This window comes from Ranitomeya variabilis, chromosome 5 (genome assembly GCF_051348905.1).
Source record: "Ranitomeya variabilis isolate aRanVar5 chromosome 5, aRanVar5.hap1, whole genome shotgun sequence".
In the NCBI taxonomy this organism is placed as follows: Eukaryota; Metazoa; Chordata; class Amphibia; order Anura; family Dendrobatidae; genus Ranitomeya; species Ranitomeya variabilis.
In genome coordinates, this window is record NC_135236.1 from 176476830 (window position 1) to 176500804 (window position 23975).

General features: G+C 44.2%; 1 protein-coding gene across 3 annotated transcripts in view; it reads right to left on the reverse strand.

Annotated features, from left to right (window-relative positions):
- Positions 1-23975, reverse strand: part of FURIN (furin, paired basic amino acid cleaving enzyme) — a 297012-nt gene that overhangs the window by 116931 nt on the left and 156106 nt on the right. For all 3 annotated transcript variants that reach the window (XM_077263564.1, XM_077263562.1, XM_077263563.1), the window contains one exon: positions 21528-21626. In XM_077263564.1, the coding sequence (XP_077119679.1) occupies positions 21528-21626 (99 nt within the window). The remainder of the gene's footprint in view (positions 1-21527; positions 21627-23975) is intronic.

Sequence of the window (23975 nt, forward strand, 5' to 3'; positions counted from 1 at the left end):
GTCAGTGCACGGAGGGCTTATTTTTGTTACAGAATGATGATTAAAATACAGATTGCTGAGCCATTAGTGGGAGAAAAGATACTAAAATTTTGGGTAACTTGCACAAATATGTTTAACCCCCCTCCCCCCAAAAAAACCCACAACTTTATGATAAGCAGTATTAGTGTTCCTCTGAGCTGTCAGTAAAGAGTCAGAAGAAACCTGCTGACAAAGCTTCACTTTACACAACAGCTTTCAAGGAGTCCAGGATTCCCCGAGACAGAAGCTGCCCACTCACCCCAGCCACCGCCGGCCAACTCATGATGATCAGATGAGATTTTCATTGCCGAGCTCAGCAAAACAGACTATGATAAACTTCTAAAATTAAAGCCACATTTGAAAGACCATTACGTTTTCATCAGGCGCGCAATGACTCAAGTGTGCGTGAGGGCATCAGACAAAGTGCGTTTGTTAGGAGGAAGAGTCATTGCTTTATAGGCACTAAAGTGACAGATGACACTCCAATCTCCTTCACATCCTAATAAAAAGGAAGCACTCAAACCCTCTGATGATTTGCCCAGTGTTCGAAACAGATAGTACTTTATGCCTTAAAGCCCATAAAACCCAAAAGATTTTAACAGGCAGGAAGCAAATAGTCAGTTTGGACATTAGGGTAATGTAGTGCCAAGACTATATATTATAACGGGATATTAAAGCACATTATGCCGGTAATTTCAATCATCGCATCTTCAGCTCCCAGAATGAGATCTACTTTCCTACAAATTAAAGTGTCTTCTCAGTTTATCAATCTGTGTGACAGAAGTACTAGGACTGGGTTCTCCAGAAAGATGGCCGTCTGGACAAAAACCCACCAGCGCAACAAAAACTAGAGCGATATTACTTCAAGGTCGGTATGTCCCCCCAACAACTCTAATTAAACCACTTATACAGTCATTAGGGGGACTTGGCCTCCATAAGAATCATACTTCTAATATGTAGCAGATTTCACTACTTTGACTTTACATAAAATGGTTTTATTCTATATAAAATGAGGGGTCTTTGGTGCACCCATGTAATGTCCAAGGGCTCAGTGCACTGTTCTGCCCCCTGAATTAGCATTCTCTGGATTTCCCTTTAGGTCTCATTCACACATTCATGTTGCACGTACAGCTCACATTCATTTTTTTTCATGGATCCAACACATTCCCATTATAATCTATTGTGCCATTCACATGTCTGTTTTGGTCAAAAGCACAGGTTAAAAGAGCCAATAAATGTCTATGGGTCCATGAAAAACATGGGTCCGCTCCTGCTCTCGCTGTTATTAGCAGCAGCAGGCGTTGGCTGTTGGAGCAGTAGTCCCATCAGCCGACACCAACGACTGGAGGTAAACTTTATACCTCTGATCATAGCTGCGGGCTTAAGCTGTCATTTGACAGCATGGGAACCGCGGCTGTCTGACTGGCGGTGATGATTTTACCGCCGATCAGAAGTGTTTGCCGCGCTGTCATGCACATGACAGAGCAACAAACACCTGGTGTTTGGGGCCGAACCCAAATAGTAAGACTTTCTGGTGAAGTCTGTGCCCAAACGAACGTGCCAATACACAAGGAAAAGTAACGGTCTAAAATAATAATATGGTAGAATCTCAAGCATTACCCAGTGCAGGTCATTGCAGGATATACAATATGAGGTCTCCCATTCAGGCACATATACACCTGTAGTTACCTTGCCTTGGGTGAAGTCTGGGACTTGCGGCTGGGGTTACATTCAAGAGGTCTTGTAGTAATGTAAGTAATCCCAGCAGCCAAAAGGCAAGATGCATGTTGCTCATGGGAAACCGCAGCAGGATTTTTGCTGGGGCTCCTTCTGGTCTGCACAAAAAAAACGTTGCAGCTCCTATACTTGATAAGAGAGCCTTTAGCCTGCAAGGACATTGCTGGCCTGGTGCCACAGCCACCTACACAGCGCTGTACTGTACACAGTTCCACATACATACTCTATATACAGACATACTATATACAGGTGGGATGCACATGGCAGCCTTTATAGCACATGCGCAGTACAAACTTCGGGGGTGGGGAGGGAAAAATTCAATGATTGTGTTTTTTTTTTTGCTGGACAGATTTTTAGGGACTGTCCGTAAATTTACGGACTGTTGGCAACCATGCAGATCTGTCCCTGAATAGGAGTACTAACAGAAAATAGTTGATTCCCTGGGACATGCATAGAAAAAAAAAATTTTTTAGATGCTTTGATGGCAACATGAGATAGAATGAGATCTAAGGAAAAAAGATATTAAATGGAGGAATTCCTGGGATTTTTATACATTTCCTACGTTTAGTGTTCCTTTATAATATACAGACAACTGAACTGAAGTGGTGATGACCGACGAATAAAAATCTCGTGGGTGAAGTTAGAAAAGAAAGCCGGCTGCCTCGATTAGGGTTTAACAATATTCTCATCAGTATTTGTTAAATGTTCCTTTAATCGCCAGATGTATTACATGTGAGTTGTAACAAAGAGCTATTGAGCCATGCGCTACATGAAAAGCAGGCATTTTACTTGTTGTGACCATTTAAATGACTTGTTTAACAAGGGAAATACAAGAATCGGGAACACTGTAAAATAAATGACACTGTGGGGCTACATTAGTGAGAAAGGATTTCCAAGGAAAAAATGTTCACCTGCACTTCAATAAGAGAACACATTCTTTACATATGAATGCAAGTTTAGTTTTGCCATTCATCAGCGGAGAGAATATTTGGGTGGGAAGCCTGCAGAAGCACATTGACATTACTAATGTTCTACAACCACAGCAATAAATAAAATGTCCAATATAATCTATAGAGTAAAAAGAGGAGTTATTGGAGCATCAATATGGACAGGTCACATAGGGGAAAAAATGCATTTTGGAATAAAATGGAAAATACTATATTTTATCGATGGAATTAATTTGTTTCTACCACAAGAATGAATAAAGTCACTTGTTCAAAAACAATTTGTAATAATCCCTGGGCTCCCAGATTCTGCAGCTTTTTCCATTCTAAGATGTGAAGCTCTGTTAGAGAGATATTCACGTTAGTTGCTTTTGGAGTGCATTATGTGAAATTTCTGCTTGTAGTGCAACTGGGTGTTTCTTCAGTCTTCTCTTGAGTCTGTGCTTTTATACATCCTCCTTCCGGACGATGCCAATCACAGCTCAGCAGTGTCTAAGACTGCTAGACTTCTACATCAGCTGCTGAACTGTGACTGGTAGGGTCTAGGAGAAAGAAGAGAAAGGGTAAGTTCAGAGAATACTGAAGAAGCGCCCAGTTGCACCACAAACAGCACTCCAAAAGCAACACATGTGAATATTTCAGAAACGGAGCAATGCAGTATAAAATAGAAAAAAGTGCATAATCAGGTAAGCTCAGGGAGTTTTACAATTTTTTTGAGCAAGCGACAGGTCCTCTTTAAGGCAGTAAGACATAAGGAACAGGTTGGTTGGAGAGCTACAAAACCAACTTTTTCCTTTCTACCCTCAAATTAGACAAGTCATAGAAGACAATTGCTGCTGGATCGGAGGACAGTTTCAAGAATGTAGGTCTCCCAATGAAGATCAGAAGTTGCGGTAAAGAGGGGATAGGCATGCTGAATTTCCACATGCCTGGCCCTTTGCTGCCATAAGATCTTAAAATGCATCCAGCAGCAACTTGGTCCCATTTTTCTCAAATGTGTAAATCATGGAAAACTCTGGAGAAACAGCCATTCAGCTATCTCCAGTGTATGAACAGCTTAAGGTGGAACTGGTCGTTAGATTTCCCCATTCTAAACTGCTGCCTCCACATTAGGTGACGCTTAATTAGAATCCTCACGATCCATTCACTGTAACCCTGCAGAAATTATCTTCATGCACGGCTGTATACATTCCTCCACATGCCAAAAATGTCCATACTGGTACTTGTATGAAATGGTCTCCAATAATGAGTCACATCAACCAGGGCTGTGGAGTCGGAGTCTGAGTAGGAGCCCATTTTGGTGGAGTCGGAGTCTGAGTAGGAGCCCATTTTGGTGGAGTCGGAGTCTGTGCCATGGAAATTGAGGAGTCGGAGTCGAAGGTTTGGCTTACCAACGCCACAGCCCTGACATCAACTCCTGTCACAATGTGCGTCAAGATTTTTACATTTTTCAACAGATATGCAGACTGTTGGCAAGTGAAAGGAAAAATTACTTGCCCAATTCTGCACTCTTGCCCTTCTTATTGTTGCACCTTCAGTCCTCAATGGATTCACCCCCACTTCACAATATATAAAGAACTTGGTAACATGTTGCAATGTAACTATTATACACACTTGTACACTTTGAAAATACATGAGATCCTTTGCAACATTAGAAGATACTGGCACAGACGGTCAGTGCGGCACTGTCCACTGTATAGGCTACATTTACGACGGAGCAAAAAACGTTGCAAGCAACGTTTTTTGCTCCCGACGGTCCGCCACTGCACGACGCATCCGTCACACGACGGGTGCGACGTGTGGCAATCCGTCACAATGCGTCGCTTAATGTTAATCAATGGTGAAAAAACGCATCCTGCAAACACTTTTGCAGGATGCGTTTTTTCGGCAAAACGACGCATTGTGACGGAATGCAGTTAACGCTAGTGTGAAAGTAGCCTAAGTGTTGTGAAGCAGATAAATGTTCCAAAAGAAACTAAGTCATTTCCCCCACTGGGATTGAAGTAAGGAGTCAGTGTTGCACCATTACATCCACATTACTGTGCCGTGCACAGCTTTTATTTCCTAGAACTGGCAACTCAGGCAGAACACTTCTGCTTATTGTTGGATACAGTCATGGGAGCTGCAGCGATGTATGAAATGATTGCAGCTAGCTGGGTGTGCGAGGAAGGGACAAACACTCATTTATGAGATGCTGCACTGCACACCGGCTGCCATTAGCTGCAACTCAACCAGTCCGCTGAGCTAAGGAGACAGTGCATGGAAAATAAGGGCTAGAGTCACTAGGACGCTTAATATTATTCTTGTTATTTCATAGAAGAGCACAGATCTGCTTACATTACTATTGTCAGATTTTTGAGGACACGATTTTTGGCTGGTCTGCCCTCCATCAGCTCCTCTGATGTAGCAGCAGTGATTAGTGCAACGGATTCTGGAGATCACCTTCCGGCATATGTCATTTTTCATGTTTGGTCAAATGTGCGGATTTATATTTGGTGAAGAAGTTATTACAAGCCCCTAATAAACAGCAGTGAAAGTATACAGGCCCCTGTAGTACCATCACTGTAGTAGGTTGCTTTCTTCTCCAGGAAAGCACATAACTGAGGGAAGCACAGCGTTTGAAGTACATGCTGAAGCCCATTAAAACCTGCCGATTTACAACATAACATGTCTCCGCTGCCTGCGGCAGAGATGCAGCCACCAGCACTTCTGTCAGACTCCGGCTCATCTATGGACAGATAATGAGTGCAGGCACAAAGGGCGTTTGTGGGATGCTCTTTCATCTACCATCTTGCACTCTGCTGAATGTCTGTTCTGTGAGGGGAATTGGTGGAAAATTATACCCACATGACACAGAATCACTTGTATAAAGGAACGCCAAGCCTGAGACCGGAAGATGCCATGTTATATCTTGTGCCATGCAGTCTAATATCTTATGGTCATAGTCCCATGGCAGGTAGGGCAGAAAGCCAGCATTACTGTGGGGGGTTGTCGTTTCTCTGTACAGCATCAAACATTTCATTTATATTTTATCTTAAGGCAAAAAAAGAAAAAAAAACAAACAGAAGTGCATGGCAACGAACACAATGAAAAAGACAATCGGTATTGAAGCAGAAGATAAGAGACGATGAACAGAGCCCAGAAAGTTTCCTTATTAGGCCTCAATCAGACGTCAAGGTTTTTTTGTTTATTTTTTACATATGGGAAAAACAGACTGAGCTGAAACAGTGACTTTCATCAGTAATTTTCACTAACATAAAAAAAAAAAGTTCTCCACCTTCTTCTATAAGTCAGTGAGCCCATAGATGGCATCCGCCGAGTGGTGTCTGATTCCTTCACGGACCCAGACTTTCATTGCAGAGTTTGATCAGATCAATATCGTTCAGCTCCAACAATTTTGCACTGACAGCTTGGTCTGCAAAAATCACGGACATGTGCACAGCCCGTAGCATTCGTAACTCCCCACAATCTAAATTCCCTATCAGTATGTCTTTGGAATGTGGGAGGAAACCGGAGAACCCGGAGGAAACCCACGCACACACAGGGAGAACATACAAACTCCTTGCAGATGTTGTCCTTGGTGGGATTTGAACCCAGGACTCCAGAACTGCAAGACTGCAGTGCTAACCACTGAGCCACCGTGCTGGCCTAGACTACTTTCATCCAAAAACAGTGCCATGCATGACTACTGGCTGTATGTGGTATTACAGCTTAGCCACATTCACTGTAGGATTGCAGAACAGCCCCATTAGACATAGACATAACCTATGGGGACAAGTGGGGTGCTATTTTTAAAGGGGATGCCCACTTCAGGGGCCTTTTTTTTCTTAAATGCCCGTATATGGGGCTAAAAATTATTTTTGTAATTTGGTTTCATTAAAAATTTAGTGCTTTTAGGTTTACAGGCTCTTTGTTTCCTTGCACTCAAAGTCTGATGTGGTCTGTGGTCATAAATCAGGTTAGGAGCTTGGATAATAAAAAAAAAAAAAGTAAAAAACTCTCCCATTGGACCTTCAGAATAAGCTCACTGGCAGATTCTCCGTAGTGGCGATCGAGCTCGGAAATGCTCCAGTGCTTGATACTCGAATTAAGAAAAATCGGACGCGCTCCACTCTAGTAGTGAGCATAATGGAAGGGACTGTGAAACCTCGAGCATTTTTCCTGAGGACGGGCTCTCTCACTTAGTGATGCCATGATTGACACTGACCTCTGACGATGGATCGATGCCTTTTAATCGAGGTATATATTGTAGCTATTGGCTGTAGCTTTATATTGTTACCGTCTTTCAACGGCTGTACAGTATACGTACTCAATAGGCAGAGGCACAGGATTTTTCGGGGACATGGTTATCCTGAGAAGTAGATCTGTTTGCTCAAAGCTATTCAGTGTGTATCTCACTGGCGGTGACAGACTCACTATCACAGTCCCAGCACGGTGGCTCAGTGGTTAGCACTGTTGCTTTGCAGCGCTGGAGTCCTGAGTTCAAACCCCACCAAAAACAACATCTGCAAGAAGTTTGTATGATCTCCCCATGTTTCTTCCGGGTTACTCTCACCCTCCAAAGACATACCGATAGGAACTTAGATTGTGAGCCCCAATGGGGACAGTGATGATGAGGTCTGTAAAGCGCTGCGGAATATGATGGCGCTATATAAGCAAAGCATAATAAGTAATAACACCGAAAGTCTCTGGCAGAGGATTATCTAGAGAACAAAGGGTATCTGTAAAGCTGTGCAATTAATGGTGCTTTATAAGCGGGTAAATGTACGGATTCTTGCAATGGAAGCCATTGTATAATAACAGTCCGCCTGTGCTGGGAGCCTCTTGCTCAGGGGACAATAATCTAACCTATTGGGCTACTCACCATCATGAGTAGAGAAATCTTAGCATTCAGTGGATTTATAGAGAGGGACAGCCACATACCTCCCCTTTATGTGAATATTGCATGAACATTTTATAAACCGGCTATACTGTATATATTTAATATCAAGGATAAAACTCCTTATTTGCATAGAAGGATTTGTTCTCAGGCAAGGTCTCTCCTACTTATATTTTTATTCCATCTTTCCACTTGTAGGCAAAGTGCTTTTCCTGCATAAATGTACTAGGAATAATAATACTGTGCAATTATTCAATTATTCTGGGTTTAGAGGGGGTTATAGGCTCATCTTAAAGGAGTGTTCCACTTCAATGATATTGATGTAGTGGCACACCACAGGTCTGTTTATTAATACTAAGGCTATGTTGCATGCAGCAGTTTTTGAAGTTTTTTTTATTCAAATTAAAAGCTGCTTTTTATAGTACTAGTAAAAGTTAGGAGATTTCAGTAACATCATGCACACACAGAATTTTTCCAGACTGAATATAAAAACTGCATTTTTTTTAATTTGCAGCATGTCAATTCTTTCAGTGTTTTTTCACCCATAGAACGCAATGAGAGGGTGCAAAAACATGTTTTGCTGCAATTTTAGGCTACGTTCACACTAGCGTTGTGCGCCGTTGCGTCGGCGACGCAACGCACAACGCACGCAAAAACGCGTCAAAACGCACGCAAAAACGCTGCGTTTTGCAACGCATGCGTCGATTTTTGCCAAAAATCGGACGCAAGAAAAATGCAACTTGTTTTCTTGGTCCGACGCTTGCGGCAAAAAAGACGCATGTGTCGCACAACGCAACAAAAAAAAACGCATGCGTCCCCCATGTTAAGTATAGGGGCGCATGACGCATGCGTCGCCGCTGCGTCGCCGACGCAAACCCGACGCACATTAGCTTAACGCTAATGTGAACGTAGCCTTAGTGAACTTTACTAAACATGCATTGTAGACAAATCACATGTATTTCAAAAAAATGCACACAGTGCTTTTTCTGACGAAGACGCAGAGTGTGAACATAGCCTTATTCTTAACATCCAATTTTTTATTTTTTTTAATCAAAACTAGTTGTGCAGAGCTGACATGTATATGGGCTGGTTGGAAGGCACTACTAATAGCCCAACGACAGCTATCTAGAGCCTTATGCTGCTCTGCACACTTGAAGCCAATCGTCTGCATTTTTTATTATCTGTCCAGGCTATGAGCGAAAAACAGCACCAGCACAAATCTCTGAACTGTAATCTGGGCAGATAGAGTTATTCTATACTGGTACATTACAGCCCCATCATGTGCGTGAGGAAGACTAGGGTAGATGGGACATTCGGCCCAAGGATATAAACAAACAATGCATGTTTCCGTTACTGACAGATGCTGCTTACTTGATTTAAAATCTTTTTCTTTTCCCTACATAGTTGTGAGAGCATAGCTAGTTTATTGGGGTATTCTGGCTGTGTTCACCATCGTTAAAAGGAACCTGTCACCCCCAAAATGGAAGGTGAGCTATGCCCACCGGCATCAGGGGCTTATCTACAGCATTCTGGAAAGCTGTAGATAAGCCCCCGATGTAACCTGAAAGATGAGAAAAAGAGGTTAGATTATACTCACCTGGGCGGCGGTCCGATCCGATGGGTGTCGCTGTCCTGTCCGGGGCCTCCCATCTTCTTACGATGACGTCCTCTTCTTGTCTTCACGCTGCGGCTCTCTGACCTTTCCCGGCACCTGCGCACTGCAGTACTTTGCTCTGCCGCCAACAGGGTAGACAAAGTATGCCTGTGCCGAAGCGTGAAGACAAGAAGAGGACGTCATCGTAAGAAAATGGGAGGCCCCGGACCGGACCGCGACGCCCATCGGACCAGACCGCCCCTGGGTGAGTATAATCTAACCTCTTTTTCTCATCTTTCAGGATACATTGGGGGCTTATCTACAGCATTCCAGAATGCTGGAGATAAGCCCCTTTTGCCGGTGGGCTTAACTCACCTTCCACTTTGGGGGTGACAGACTGAAGAACCACAAGCAATTAGTGCTCCCTTTAACTCCTTCTGGCGGCAGCCAGGTGTCTGGGGGTGGGCCGTGAGGGGCCCAAAGATTATCCCCATAAAAAGAAATTATAAATGATTTCCTATCTTTTGGCTAGGTAAAAAAAGGTTAGAACTATAATTCCCCTTGAAGGTTTGACTTCGTTATGCCCCAGGGAACAGACACCACTTCTATCATGTACTTTATTTTTTGGCCATTGAATTATTATACATTTTTATAGCGCCATTTATTCCATGGCGCTTCACATGTGAATACGGGGTAAATATAGACAAATACATTAAACATTAACAAAAAACAAGGCACACAGGTATATAAGGAGGGAGGACCCTGCCCGCGAGGGCTCACAGTCCGCAGGTGATGGGTGAGGATACACTAGGAGAGGGTAGAGCTGGTTGTGCGGCGGTTCAGTAGGTTGAGGATCACTGCAGGCTGTAGGCTTGTCGGAAGAGGTGAGTCTTCAGGTTCTTTTTGAAGGTTTCTATGGCAGGCGAGAGTCTGATGTGTTGGGGTAGAGAGTTCCAGAGTATGGGGGAAGCACAGGATAAGTCTTGGATGCGGTTGTGGGAAGAGATGAGAGGGAAGTAGAGAAGGAGGTCTTGAGAGGATCGGAGGTTGCGTGTAGGTAGGTACCGGGAGATGTCACAGATGTATGGAGGAGATAGGTTGTGGATGGCTTTGTATGTCATTGTGATGGTTTTGAACTGGAGTCTCTGGGCGATAGGAAGCCAGTGAAGGGCTTGGCATAGGGGAGAGGCTGGGGAATAGCGAGGAGACAGGTAGATTAGTCGGGCAGCAGAGTGTAGGATGGATTGGAGTAGTGCTAGAGGGGAGTCCAGAGAGTAGGAGGTTGCAGTAGTCAAGGCGGGAGATAAGGGCATGCACTAGTTTTTGTGGTGTCGCGGTCAAGGAATGCGCGGATCCGGGAAATATTTTTGAGCTCGAGACGGCAGGAGGAGGCAAGGGCTTGGATATGTGGCTTGAAAGAGAGGGCAGAGTCGAGGATCACCCCGAGGCACCGGGCGTGTGGGACTGGGGAAAGTGAGCAGCCATTGACATTGATGGATAGGTCTGGTGGAGGGGTAGAGTGAGATGGGGAAAGATGATGAATTCTGATTTGTCGGTCCATGTTCAGTTTTAGAAAGCGAGCAGAAGGCTGAAATAGCAGACAGTGCGGGATTTTGGTAAGTAAGGAGGTGAGGTCAGGCCCGGATAGGTAGATCTGCATGTCATCGGCGTAGAGATGGTACTGCATACCGTGGGATTCTATGAGCTGTCCAAGGCCAAAAGGTGTAGATGGAGAAGAGTAGGGGTCCTAGAACAGAGCCTTGAGGAACACCAACTGACAAGGGGCAAAGTGAGGAGGTGGTGTGGGGGTGGGAGACACTGAATGTTCAGTATGTCAGATATGACGAGATCCAGGATAGGGCCAAGTCTGTGATGCCAAGAGATGAGAGGATCTGTAGCAGAAGGGAGTGGTCCACAGTGTCGAAGGCAGAAGACAGGTCCAGGAGAAGGAGGACAGTAGTGTCGCTTGCTCTTGGCAGTTAGTAGGTCATTGGTGACTTTACACTGTGTTCCAAATTATTATGCAGATTGGATTTAAGCGTCGTAAAGATTTAATTGTTTTGTTTTTCAAATAAACTCGTGGATGGTATTGTGTCTCAGGGCTCAATGAATCACTGAAATCAATCTTAAACACATGTGATAATTAGTTTTCCAGGTGATTCTAATTAAAGGAAAAACTACTCAAAAATGATGTTCCACATTATTATGCAGGTCACAGGTTTCAAGCAATATGGGAAATAAAAAGGATCTCTCTGCTGCTGAAAAGCGTTAAATAGTGCAATGCCTTGGACAAGGTATGAAAAAATTAGATACAGTATTTTTCTGACCATAAGACGCACATAAGACTTTTCCAACCAAACTTGGGAGGAAAGTGTGGGTGCGTCCTATGGAAGGGATGTAGCATGTGGGGAGGGGGGCAGCAGCGAGTAGGATCGCACTGTTATCCCACTTCAGGAGGCAGAAAAATGTCCCCACTGCCGGGAATCAGAAATGGGGAAACCATGTGGTCCCGATGATTAAGTGCAGTGAATATTCATTAGCTACTCCCTGCCCACCTATCAGCTGAGCGGTGAGCCGGGAGCAGCAAATGAATACTGCACTTAAGCAGGGACACAAATGGTTTCCTCAGCGCTTATTCCTGCAGCAGCTGGGGAGATCCGTGTGTCCGGGGGAGGAGGAGGCAGCAGCAGCAGGGTCCGGGGTAGAGGAGATCGCTGGTACCTTCCTGGGCAGGAGCGGAGTGCTGTGCAGTGTGCACAAGGAGGACCTGTGATGATGTCAGAAGTGGGCGGGCTGGAGCATCACATGGCAGCACAGAGCCCTCCCTCTTCTTGACATCATCACAGGTCCTTCAGACTCCAACACTAGAATCTGCAGGCTTCCATTACCTGTGCTGTGGAAAGGCAACAAGAGGGAGGGCTCTGTGTGTGCAATCATGGGATGCTTTTACCTCACCACAGTGTGGCTGGCTGGCTGCCACAATTAATAGGTTAGTCTTTCCAAAACACAATAAAGCACTCTGCCACTCCTTTAGTGAACTATAAATCCCAGCATGTCATAGGATCTGCAGGACATGCTGAGAGTTATAGTTCTCCCATGGGATTTTAAAGCAGCACTCCAGTGTTATTTCGCAGTGCTGGAGTGGTGCTTTCAATATAAGCCCTGTGCCCCCATTCTTATACTCACCCTCCAGCATCTTCATATAGTACTTCACAGACACCACACTGGTCCCGCAGCTTCCAACATAATAACATACTATTATATATAATAACACCACATATAATAGTATGTTAATAAATATTTTACCACATTTTTTTGCTTCAAATATTTTTTTCCCTATTTTCCACCTCTAAAACCTGGGTGCGCCTTATAGTCTGGTGCGTCTTATAGTCCGAAAAATACGGTATTTCACGAAAACTTAAGAGTGATCATCATACTCTGATGAGATTTGTGGCTGAAACAGAGCACAGGAAGCATGAGGAAGTTTTCTGGCAGACAAATTCATTGGATTAAGAGAGCAGCTGCCAAAATACCATTACAAAGCAGCAAACAGTTATTTGAAGCTGCTGGTGCGTCTGGAGTCCCTCAAACCTCAAGGTGTAGGATCCTTCAAAGGCTTGCTGTGGTGCATAAACCTACTATTCGGCCACTCCTAAACAGTGTTCACAAGCAGAAATAGTTGCAGTGGGCCCAGACATACATGAAGACTAATTTTCAAACAGTCTTGTTTACTGATGAGTGTCGAGCAACTCTGGACGGTCCAGATGGATGGAGTAGTGGATGGTTGGTGGATGGCCACCATATCCCAACAAGACTGTGACGTCAGCAAGGAGGTGGAGGAGTCATGTCTTGGGCTGGAATCATGGGAACCAGCTGGTAGGGCCCTTTAAGGTTCCTGAAGGTGTGAAAATGACCTCAGCAAAGTAAATAGAGTTTCTGACTGACAACTTTCTTCCATGGTCTAAAAAGCAGAAACGTGCCTTCAGGAACAAAATCATCTTCATGCATGGCAATGGATACCTCTGAGTAATTGGCTGCTATGGGCATAAAAGGAGATAAACTCATGGTGTGGCCACCATCTTCCCCTGACCTCAACCCTATAGAGAACCTTTGGAGTACCATCAAACAAAAGATCTATGAGGGTGGGAGGCAGTTCACATCAAAACAGCAGCTCTGGGAGGCTATTCTGACTTCATGCAAAGAAATACAAGCAGAAACTCTCCATAAACTCACAAGTTCAATGGATGCAAGAATTGTGAAGGTGATATCAATGAAGGGCTCCTATGTTAACATGTAACTTGGCCTGTTAGGATGTTTTGGAGTTAAATAGCTTTTTTGTTCAGTGAATGTGACCTCCTAATGCTGCAAATTCCACAAAGGAGCATTTTCAGTTCTTTAAAACATATCAAATGTTTAGAAATACTACTGTGCATCATAATTTGGAACAGTGCATTTTGAGTTTTTATTCATTTTGGAGATTATACTGTTATCATTGGGAGGTTTCTTCAATAAAATTCGACGTATACTCTAACGGGTGATGACTTATTAGACTGACTGTCATTTGCACTGACCATTTAGGAAAATCCGAGAAAAATGTCATTTGCATAATAATTTGGAACATAGTGTAGTTAGGGCAGTTTCAGTTGAGTGATGGGGTCGGAAGCCAGATTGTAACCGATCAAAGAGGGAGCAGGAGGAGAGGTGGGAGGACAGTTCAAGATGGACGTGTTGCTCCAGTAATTTGGAGGCATAAGGGAAAAGAGATATCGGGCGATAGCTAGACATAGAGGATGGGTCGAGGGAGGGCTTTTGGAGGATGGGTGTGATCTTGGCATGCTTGAAGGATGAGGGGAAGACACCTGTTGTGAGTGAGAGGTTGAAGAGGTGCGTTAGGGTTGGGATTAAGACCGTGGAAAGGTTAGGGATGACGTGGGATGGGAGCGGGCCGAGCGTGCAGGTGGTGAGTTGTGATCTTAAGAGGAGGGTGGAGAGCTGATCATCTGTCATGGTGGAGAAGCTGGTTTTGGAGGAGCAGGGTTGAGCAGCTAAGAGGGGCATTGGGCGCTGTGGGCCAAAGCATTCTCTAATCGTATCGAAATCCCTTTTAAGCTGCCTCATGCCTAGAATTATCAGAATAAGGTTTGCTTTTCTCCCCCTCAGGCGGTGTGCCCACATTTAATTTTTTTGGGAGTTTGACTCCCCGTATTCTCACAGCATCATAACCTCAGCGTCTTACAATCCCAGCAAAGTGGATGGGATTTATAGAAATCTCCTGCCCTCTGTTCTTATATTTTACTAATGACCTGCGAGGCGTGTTTTAAATCCGCAACATGTCAATTTCTCCTATGGGTACGCGGAGTCTTAGGGATCGCTCACATTAGCATATAAATCAGACGATAATCTGGTAAAAGATATCAGATTGCACTCAGACCAATGCTCTTCAATGAGGCCATGCAGATCTGCGTGTTTTTTCTCAGCTGTATTCAGAATGCTGCGATTTCACTCTGAAATCGGCATAGTGCAAGAAAAAAAAATTGCATGTCATATGGACCATCAGCATGACAAGTGATTGCCAAGGATACATTACACTTCTGTAAATGGTCCTGTAAATGATTAATAGCTGCCGAGTCAAAAAACGTATTGCACACAGACGACAAGTGAGAGAAAAATCGCCCACTCTCCTGGATGAGAATGGGACAGAATTTCCATACACAAGTGTGAGCGTACCTTCATATGCAGATTTTTAACATAGAATTTAATTAGATGTGGAAAATCCACAGGTAAAAAAAACGCACATGCGTTTCCGCAGCAGAAACACATCAGAGACGCACTTAATCTGCAGCAAAATCCCAGGAAGTATAAAAAACAAAGAGGCTTTATTTAAATCATAGTAAAAACAAACGGCAAAGCTGGAGAGACAAAAAGCCCAAATAGGGTCTTATCTGATCGCCAAGTGGTATAAGATGTTACAGGCACGCTCACCTGATGGGGTTGTGAAAGTCACAACACCTATAGAAACAAGAGGCTGCAGCAGGACCACCAAGGAGATACAATGCAATGAATGAGGAATACAGCGGCTTAAAATCCGCGCTGCCCAAAGATCCAAAAATGCGATCACACACGGGGTGAAGCATGAATGCGGTTTGTCAATACGTTTCAAGGTTTCCAAACCTCTTCATCAGGACAAAACCACAATGATGATCATGCTTCACCTCCGTGAGTAATTGCATTTTTGGAACCTTGGGCAGCGCGGATTTTAAACTACCGCATTCCTCATTCATTGCATTTTATTTAAGACGTGACACAAGAGACAAAATACGCAGCGTCAAATGCACACTAAAAATGTAAAAAAAAAAGCACTCAAAAAAATGCAAAGAAAAAAAAGCAAGCTAATTTACTGAATAGGTGCAGAAATGGTGCAGAAAATCTGCTACATCAAAATCTCACAAAAAGCTCATCATGTGAACATGGTGTTAGACGAAAACATTTGAGAACATTAACTGGATCTTCATTGGGGTAAATTAAATCCACTGGGCTAAAGTTCTGCGGCCTTTGGTGCAGTGCACTGACAGCCGTAGCTAAGCAGACATGTTTCCTGCCAGCCATCTATGCTCTGAAGAATCCAGAAATCATCGGCTAATGAGATAAAAGTATGTTCTAGTTCCCGGCACAGATTCTTTGAGCAATTATGATATCATACATAAAAACATGAGTGTCTGTGGGACTGCTTGTCCCAGATTAAACACATACGCTTTCAGTTAAACATACTACAACGGGTGAATCAATAAGACCTTTACTTTAGGATGATTGCATTTTTCTAACAGTCAATTACATCGATAGGCTGATAAAAAAAAATTGATTCAAAATGTTACTTTGGCCATTAGACAAGACAGAGCGAAGGGTTAAACAGGAAAGCGATTACCTGCAGTTTATCTACTCCCAGGAGGATTGTGTGTTACAAAGATTAAAATCCTTCGGCCATTACTTTATATGGGCCGCTTCCTTATAAAAGCTCGATGAGGACACTGGAGCGGAAAAGGAAAAAGCTGGACGGTGTTTCAAAGCAAACTCGCCCCATGTACCCAGGGATGATAGCAATTGTCTGTTTTAATCAGGAAAATTACTTCTTTGCAGCTACACTGCCTTGGCGAGCACAAAAAAAAGATTATTATAAATAGATGAATGAAGACCTCTCGGCAGAGGTCAGTAAGCACAAATTGGCAGTGCCGAACAGTACACGTGTATCTGCAAATAAACAAAGACAGATGCTTGCTGAGATCCGTCTGATGAGTCCTGTGATTGCTGACAATCGCTCGCCAGGACTACGGGGGCACAGCGCACCGCCAGTGCAGGAAGAGGGGGCGGCCTTCAGAGCAGAAACACATTACAGAAGAGAAACTCAAACAAGGGTCCTCACCCCTCACATGGGGTGCAAGTAACAACTGAGATAATGCGATGTAGTCAGAGACCTCGCCATGGATTCTGATGAAAGCGGAGCGTGGGGGAGTGTAAATAACAGCATTCCCAATATCCTTGAAACAGATCATTACACATGTCAGGCAGGCTCACGCCATCTGTGTGGCAGGCTTCCACGGATGTACCACGCTCCCACAAGAGCATTCTGGTTTTTCAAGAGCGTTCATGCATCTATTAATATGGGCAATATAATTGTTATAACGATTTGTTTTCTTCTTCTTCTTCTCTCCTTTTAACACTGGAAGTTTATGTTCCTGGCAAATGCAAGGAAAGTTGCACCCTGCGGGCGTGCTCTTTATCAAGTGGGTGCGAAGTTTACATGAAACGATCAGCGGCAATAAACATCCAGTGATAAGGAATTGTTTGCTGATTGGAGGTTGTTTAAAAGGGAACCCATCACAAGAAAAGAAAACGCTATTAAACTGCAGATATGGGGTTAAAGGGAAGCTGTCACTAGGTTTGGCCGATACGAGTTACAGCCACCGCCTTTCAGGTCTTATAAATAGTATTCTATAGTGCTGTACATCTGCCCCCGATCCGACCTGCAAGGGAAGAAAAATAACTTATTATACTCACCTGGGGGTGGTCCGGTCCGATGGGTGTCGCTGGTCTTGGTTCGGTGCCTCCCATCTTCTTGCGATGTCGTCCTTCTGCTTGCTTCATGAGGCTGGCGCATCCGTGCGTTATCCACACGGGTTCCCCAGCATTGCGCTCCTGTTGCTTCATGGCTCCCCGGCACCGCGCTCCTGCGCATGCGTACTTATCTGCCCTGTTGAGGCAGTGCACAGGGAAAGGTAGGAGGCCCAGCGCCTGCGCATTGCAGAAATTTGCTCTGCCCTCAACAGGACAAATAAGTACGCCTGCGCAGGAGCGCGGTGCCAGGGAGCCTGTGAAGCAACTGGAAGGCGGCATCGCAAGAAGATGAGAGGTGCCGGACCAGACCATCCCTAGGTGAGTATAATAAAAGCTATTTTTCTTCTCTTTCAGGTCAGATCGGGGGGCTTATATACAGCACTATAGAATGCTGTAAATCAGCCGCTGAAAGGTGATGGCCGTAACTCGTATCGGCCAAACCTGGTGACAGGTTCCCTTTAATCTTCAGGTTAATAAGGTTCTGAATCTAACCAACGCCCGCACTTAGACTCCTTCCACCAGAAGAAAGTCAACGTTATTCCTCCCGGTAGGGTTTCGGTTTCAGTCACAGGGCTGGTGCCGAAGCGGTTTCAGTAACCCCACATCTGCAGGTTAATAGTAGTTAGTTCACATGACCGGTTCTGTTTAAAACCCCGTTTACACAGTGCCCAGTGAGCGCCCTGGAAGGCCAAGGTTACATGAGGATTTGGTGAGTTTGGCTGTAGACGTTCTGCAACTAATAGGTAAATTAGGTTCCTTGCATATTTTACACTAGCTGTTTCCAGCCAGCTAACGCTCGGCACGCTCATTGCTATCTAATTAACGCTGCTGGTGATTATGCAATTAAATGTACGTTTACCTTGGCTGAAGTGGTTGAATTACATAGAAAGGAAGTGCTGCATGTGGTAATGTGTGGGGAAGGAGCCTCGTGTGGTAATGTGTAGGGACGGAGCCTCGTGTGGTAATGTGGAGGGACGGAGCCTCGTGTGGTAATGTGTGGGGAAGGAGCCTCGTGTGGTAATGTGTGGGGAAGGAGCCTCGTGTGGTAATGTGGAGGGACGGAGCCTCGTGTGGTAATGTGGAGGGACGGAGCCTCGTGTGGTAATGTGGAGGGAAGGAGCCTCGTGTGGTAATGTGTGGGGAAGGAGCCTCGTGTGGTAATGTGTGGGGAAGGAGCCTCGTGTGGTAATGTGGAGGGACGGAGCCTCATGTGGTAATGTGGAGGGACGGAGCCTCATGTGGTAATGTGGAGGGACGGAGCCTCGTGTGGTAATGTGGAGGGACGGAGCCTCGTGTGGTAATGTAGGGGGAGGAGCTTTGTGTGGTAATGTGTGGGGATGCAGCCTCTTGTGGTAATGTGTGGGGACGGAGCCTTGTGTGGTGATGTGGTGGGGGCGGGATTATGGGTGGTGATGTGGTGGGGGCGGGATTATGTGTGGTAATGTGGTGGGGGCAGGATTATGTGTGGTATTGTGGTGGGGGGCGGGATTATGTGTGGTGGGGGGTGGGATTATGTGTCGTGATGTGGGGGGGCGGGATTATGTGGTGATGTGGTGGGGGCGGGATTGTGTGTGGTAATGTGGTGGGAGGTGGGATTGTGTGTGGTAATGTGGGGGCGGGATTGTGTGTGGTAATGTGGGGGTGGGATTGTGTGTGGTAATGGGGTGAAGGGCGGGATTATGTGTGGTGATGTGGTGGGGGTGGAGCTACTGTGCAGGGGGCGGATTAGCGGGTGTGATGTGGTGGGGCGGGATTATGTGTGGTAATGTGGTGGGGGGCGGGATTGTGTGTGGTGATGTGGTGGGCGGGATTATGTGTGGTAATGGGGTGGAGGGTGGGATTGTGTGGGGTAATGGGGTGGGGGGCGGAGCTACTGTGCAGGGGCGGGATTAGCGAGTAATCACGATGCCTCATATATATAGATGCGCTTTTACTGAGTTTTTGCCTCTCTTTGTTTTGGATACTTCCTGTGACTTTGCTTTGATAAAACCATTACTGACAGTCACACGGATTACATGCATATTTAGTGCGTTTTTTACCTGTGGATTTTTCTCATCTCATTCATGTCTATGGGGAAAATTTCAGATTTCAAGCATGAACTGCAGGTCGGTTTATGCTGCTTAAAAAGAAATCCAAGATTTCTATAAATCTATAAAAAGATTTATTTCAATAATTATATAAAGAAAGCATAAGATTTTTATAAAACCCATCCACTTTGCTGAAACTGTAAGACACTGCGTGTTTTGTGCATTGAAAATAAACAGCACCAAAAACTCAATGTGGGAACGTACCCAATAGATCGCTCAATGCACACAGGCCGTCATTTTTCTTGGCAGCACATGTCCTGTTTACACAGGATGATGTACTGCCGAAAATGATGGCCTTTTGTATGCCAAGCAATGTGCAGCATCAGTCTCAACTTATCTAGCCGTAACTAATTTAGTATCGCATCCCAATCCAGAATGGCTTCTATGCATTAGACCGCTGTCGGCTAAATGGCAGACGGCTCTCGCAGAGCTCCTGTGTGCTCTATGAGAGCCGCTGTCAGATGGGGCTCATCTCCCAGAGGAGAAAAAAAAAAGGATCTGCCATTGGGAATCCAACAAGATTGATCCTTCTCTATCTGGAAATCAGTCCAGCCGATATCAGCACGTTTGACTGACTTTAGTCTTATGTGCATGGGGGCCTTAAATGGAACTAATCATCTTGACAATGGTATCCGACCCGCGGGTAGCATGGTATACAGCAGGAGGAGCTGAGCAGATTCATCAGTCAGTTTCAGAAAACGCACATTTTATTAATTGAAATCCATGGTGTTTTCATGCATAGGAGTCCATTGGGGTTCCTATTCAGTGACTGACAGTCTTTCATGTATGACTGTGTATGCAGAGATAGCGGAGTAGGACCACCCACTGGACTCGTATGCATAAAAACGCCAAGGATTTCAATAATAAATTACAAATAATACTGAATCTTTTCCTACAAACCCATATCTCATTCTGTTCAGCTTCTCCTGCACGTTCCTTTTAAACTGCATAGTGGCATCCCTGGTCACCCCACTGTGCAAGGTATTGCAGCACCGTTCCTTTCAGGCCATGCTACAGTGGGTGGGCAGGGAGTCAAGGGAACATGGAAAGACTGGGAAGATGTCACAGAGCTGAAACAGCTTGGCAGCACTTTTATTCTCAAGATCCAGAGATCAACCCAACAGACCCAGCAATATGCTATTACGTTACAAAATGGGAATACCTCTTAAAAAAACAATGCTGAAATTCTATGAACGCACAATTTAAAAGCGTGTCATTTCTTCAGGAGCACACAACTCCCCTGCCTCCAGGCTTGCTGCTTGCAGGGGAGCAGTACACTCCTGACTCTGATCTCACATGCTACCTCTTGGCCCTCAGCAGGAGTGCAGTCGTACTGAAGTTGGCCGCATCCAGTCAGCTTTAGAGTGATGCTGCAAGATTTAAGGCACGGATCCTCGCAAGCACACACTTCCTGCCAAGGAATCCGTCCGGCTGGTAAAATAGACAACAAACTATGAACTATAGAATTAAAATTAAAAATCCTTCCGTTCACAAGAGGATTTTTAAGAAGATGTAAAATGCTAAATTGCCAATTTTTACAAGCACTTTGCAGTTTTTAACCATTTACCAAGATGAGACAACACTTTAAAAAAAGGAGTAATCAAACCATGCTCCATAAATAACAGAAGTCATGACGTGAATGTAAGCGGAGCCAAACACTGGGCTAATTAGCAATATCCGCAGGTAAATGTGAGGAGCTACATAGAGAACTGGACTTCTGTGCACTAACAAGGATCACATAGGATTCTACAATTTTTTATTCAGCAGGCTGAGATCTCGAATCAGTTTGAATCCATCCATCCTGATTTGCTGGTTCTCCCAGTGTCCACTTACAACGGATTTAATCTTCATCTTGAATCAAATTACAAGATTAACAAACATTTCACAATCCTGGATCAAGTGAATGCAATGTAAGGACATGACAGAACGTCTTACATAACCAGATGCAATCATATTGAGGATCTTAGTATCAATGAACGCGCCTGTGCACATGTGCCAGCTTCATGGCTACAGAATATGGCAAAATAATAAGCAGGTGCCAATAAGCTAGGCGGATCTAGTCTATAATACATTATTAAATCTTCACATTTTGGCCCCAGAATATGTAGTTCTTGGGTTCCACTGAACGCATCTTGGGATAATAGAAGGCAAAATCTTACCTGAGGATCTCTGCTTAGCAGGAAATGTCTGGTTCTGTGAGGTGTCAAGGATCTCTTCACCACAGCCCGATGATGAAAATGATAATAATCCCCAAAAATCTAGGAAAGAGAAAAGTAAACCGTTAGTGAACACATACAGATGACCTTGTGTGAGCAGGTACCTCCAGATATAGAACGCCATCCTCTTATACACGGAGGTCACATCATTCTGTAATTAACACTATGGCTGGGCCATCGCCTACTGGTATAAACGGGCCAGCTAATGGGCATACAAGCTGGACACGTCATAAAGAACAAGGGTAAGAGATTGTTCACACACTGCATTTTGTCTGCGCCTTTTTGCCATGGAAAAAATGTAGCTTGTTACACAGCACCAGCAAAATAGACAATATTTCTGAATTTTCATTCACATGCTGCCTAATTTTTTTTGTTGCAGATTTGAACAAAATATTTTTTTAAAATTCTGCAGCAAGTAAATTCTTTCTGCATTTTTCACCTATTCAAAAGAACGTGGAAAAAAACGCACAGAAAAATGCATAAAGCACAATGCAAATTTTAAGCTGAGTTTTTCTGGAAGAAACATCTGCAGTAAAATCTCCAAGTGTGCACTTTGTCTAATAGTCTATTGAACATTGCAGCCATAAGCCTAAGTGCGCAACTACTACAACCAACATGCATAAAAAGTACAACATTACTACAGCATATCATAAAGCACACATACACATCATCACACTTATTTCAATGCTGGTATCTACTGTATAATATCTAGCACACTGAGGATAGAGAGGAAAGCAAACACACGTTAAACTAGACTGATGGAAAATGTGACGAGATGATGACAACCTAAGAACAAATATGTCAGCACACTGGTAGAAGCGAGCAAGATACAGATGCTCCAGTTTGATCCAGGTGCAGATGAATAACCTATGCTTCCTGCCCCAGATTCACGCAGAAATCATCTCTAGCACCCTCCGTAAAATATGAAAAAGCAAAGAAAGTCATTCCAATACTACACTAAAGGGCCTTAAACATGAAGAAATTCTGCCTTTAGATGCACTCCTCCCTTGTCTAGTTAATGCTGTATTTGTATGGAGAATTGACGGAGTTACATTTAGTAGATTTATGGCATAATTCACTCCGATATCCCCTCAATGACTGCGCTGAAACAGTCAAAAAATCCATTTCAGTAAAAAGATACAATAGGCAGCAATGGCAGTGACTGCTCTGCGATCCATGGGATCAGACACGTGCCATGTCTGGCTCTACTCCTACAGTGGCGAGCGTCTTGAAAATGACAGGGGTGATAAATTTGGACTAAAAGATGGAGAAAGCAGCCCACAAATTTATGGCCACATGCAGAATCCTTGTTATATGGACATCAGGACAACACAAAAGGTAAATCTCTCAACAAAGCGGCAATGACAAAGGCTCGACTGACATCAGCGTAGAGCGCTTGCACGTATACGATGACTGCCCGATGCAATTACTTAATAATCACTGAAAACAGTCTTTTTTTTCTTGTAACAGGAGAGGAGGGGGGGAGTTGAAAACAAGGGCAAAAGCAATTATATGTAGAGATGATTCAGTCCCCTTTGTAAGATCTACAAGCTCTGAATTGTAAAAAATGCAGTCGTCTCTTTGGTGTACAGTACGATAATGTGTCTGGAACATACAGAATTGTCTTCCGATCAAAGCGCTCCATAGCCATCGCTGTACCTACAGATAAACAAGCGCTCCAAATGCCAGGGTCTACTCTGCAGCCGCTCCGCTGAATAGCATTCACAGGCAATAGCAGACAATGGGAAAAGAAGCAGGAGATGTATTTTTAGCATGTCCAGGATCCTTTTAGTTTTAATCAGAGAGGCTTTTACACTTTGAGGCCATAACCCCTTTCAGGCAAAGCCTCTGAAAAGGTACAGAGTCTGCCGTCCCCGGAATGTGACTAATGACCCTCCCAGTGTGATGGGAATGTGACAGACTGGTCACATGTAGGACTGGCTCCGGGATTAACATCTTAACAAATCATTTTATTGCAATTTTTGATTTATCCACGCTTACTAATCACCCAATTTGGGGGATCAGTCCATGTAATGTGCTGACCGACAGGACAAGGCACTTTTCATCATGTGCAGTTATTTATGATAATGGACACATGCCTAATCTAACATTTATTAAGGAAGCACTCCTCCTCCTCCCATCAAAATTTTTATCCTCTTAACATATTGCAGTCATCATATTATACAGCACTGTATACTTACAATTGTTCATTTTGCCTTTCTACTCAGATAATGCTTTTCTTCTCCATTAGGTCTATGATTAAAAAAGACTAGCTGAAGGTCAATTTTCCTTTTCAGGCTATGTGCACACGTCAGGATTTTGTCAGGATTTTTCATCAGGATTTGTAGCCAAAACCAGGAATGGAACAATTAGAGGAAAAGTATAATAGAA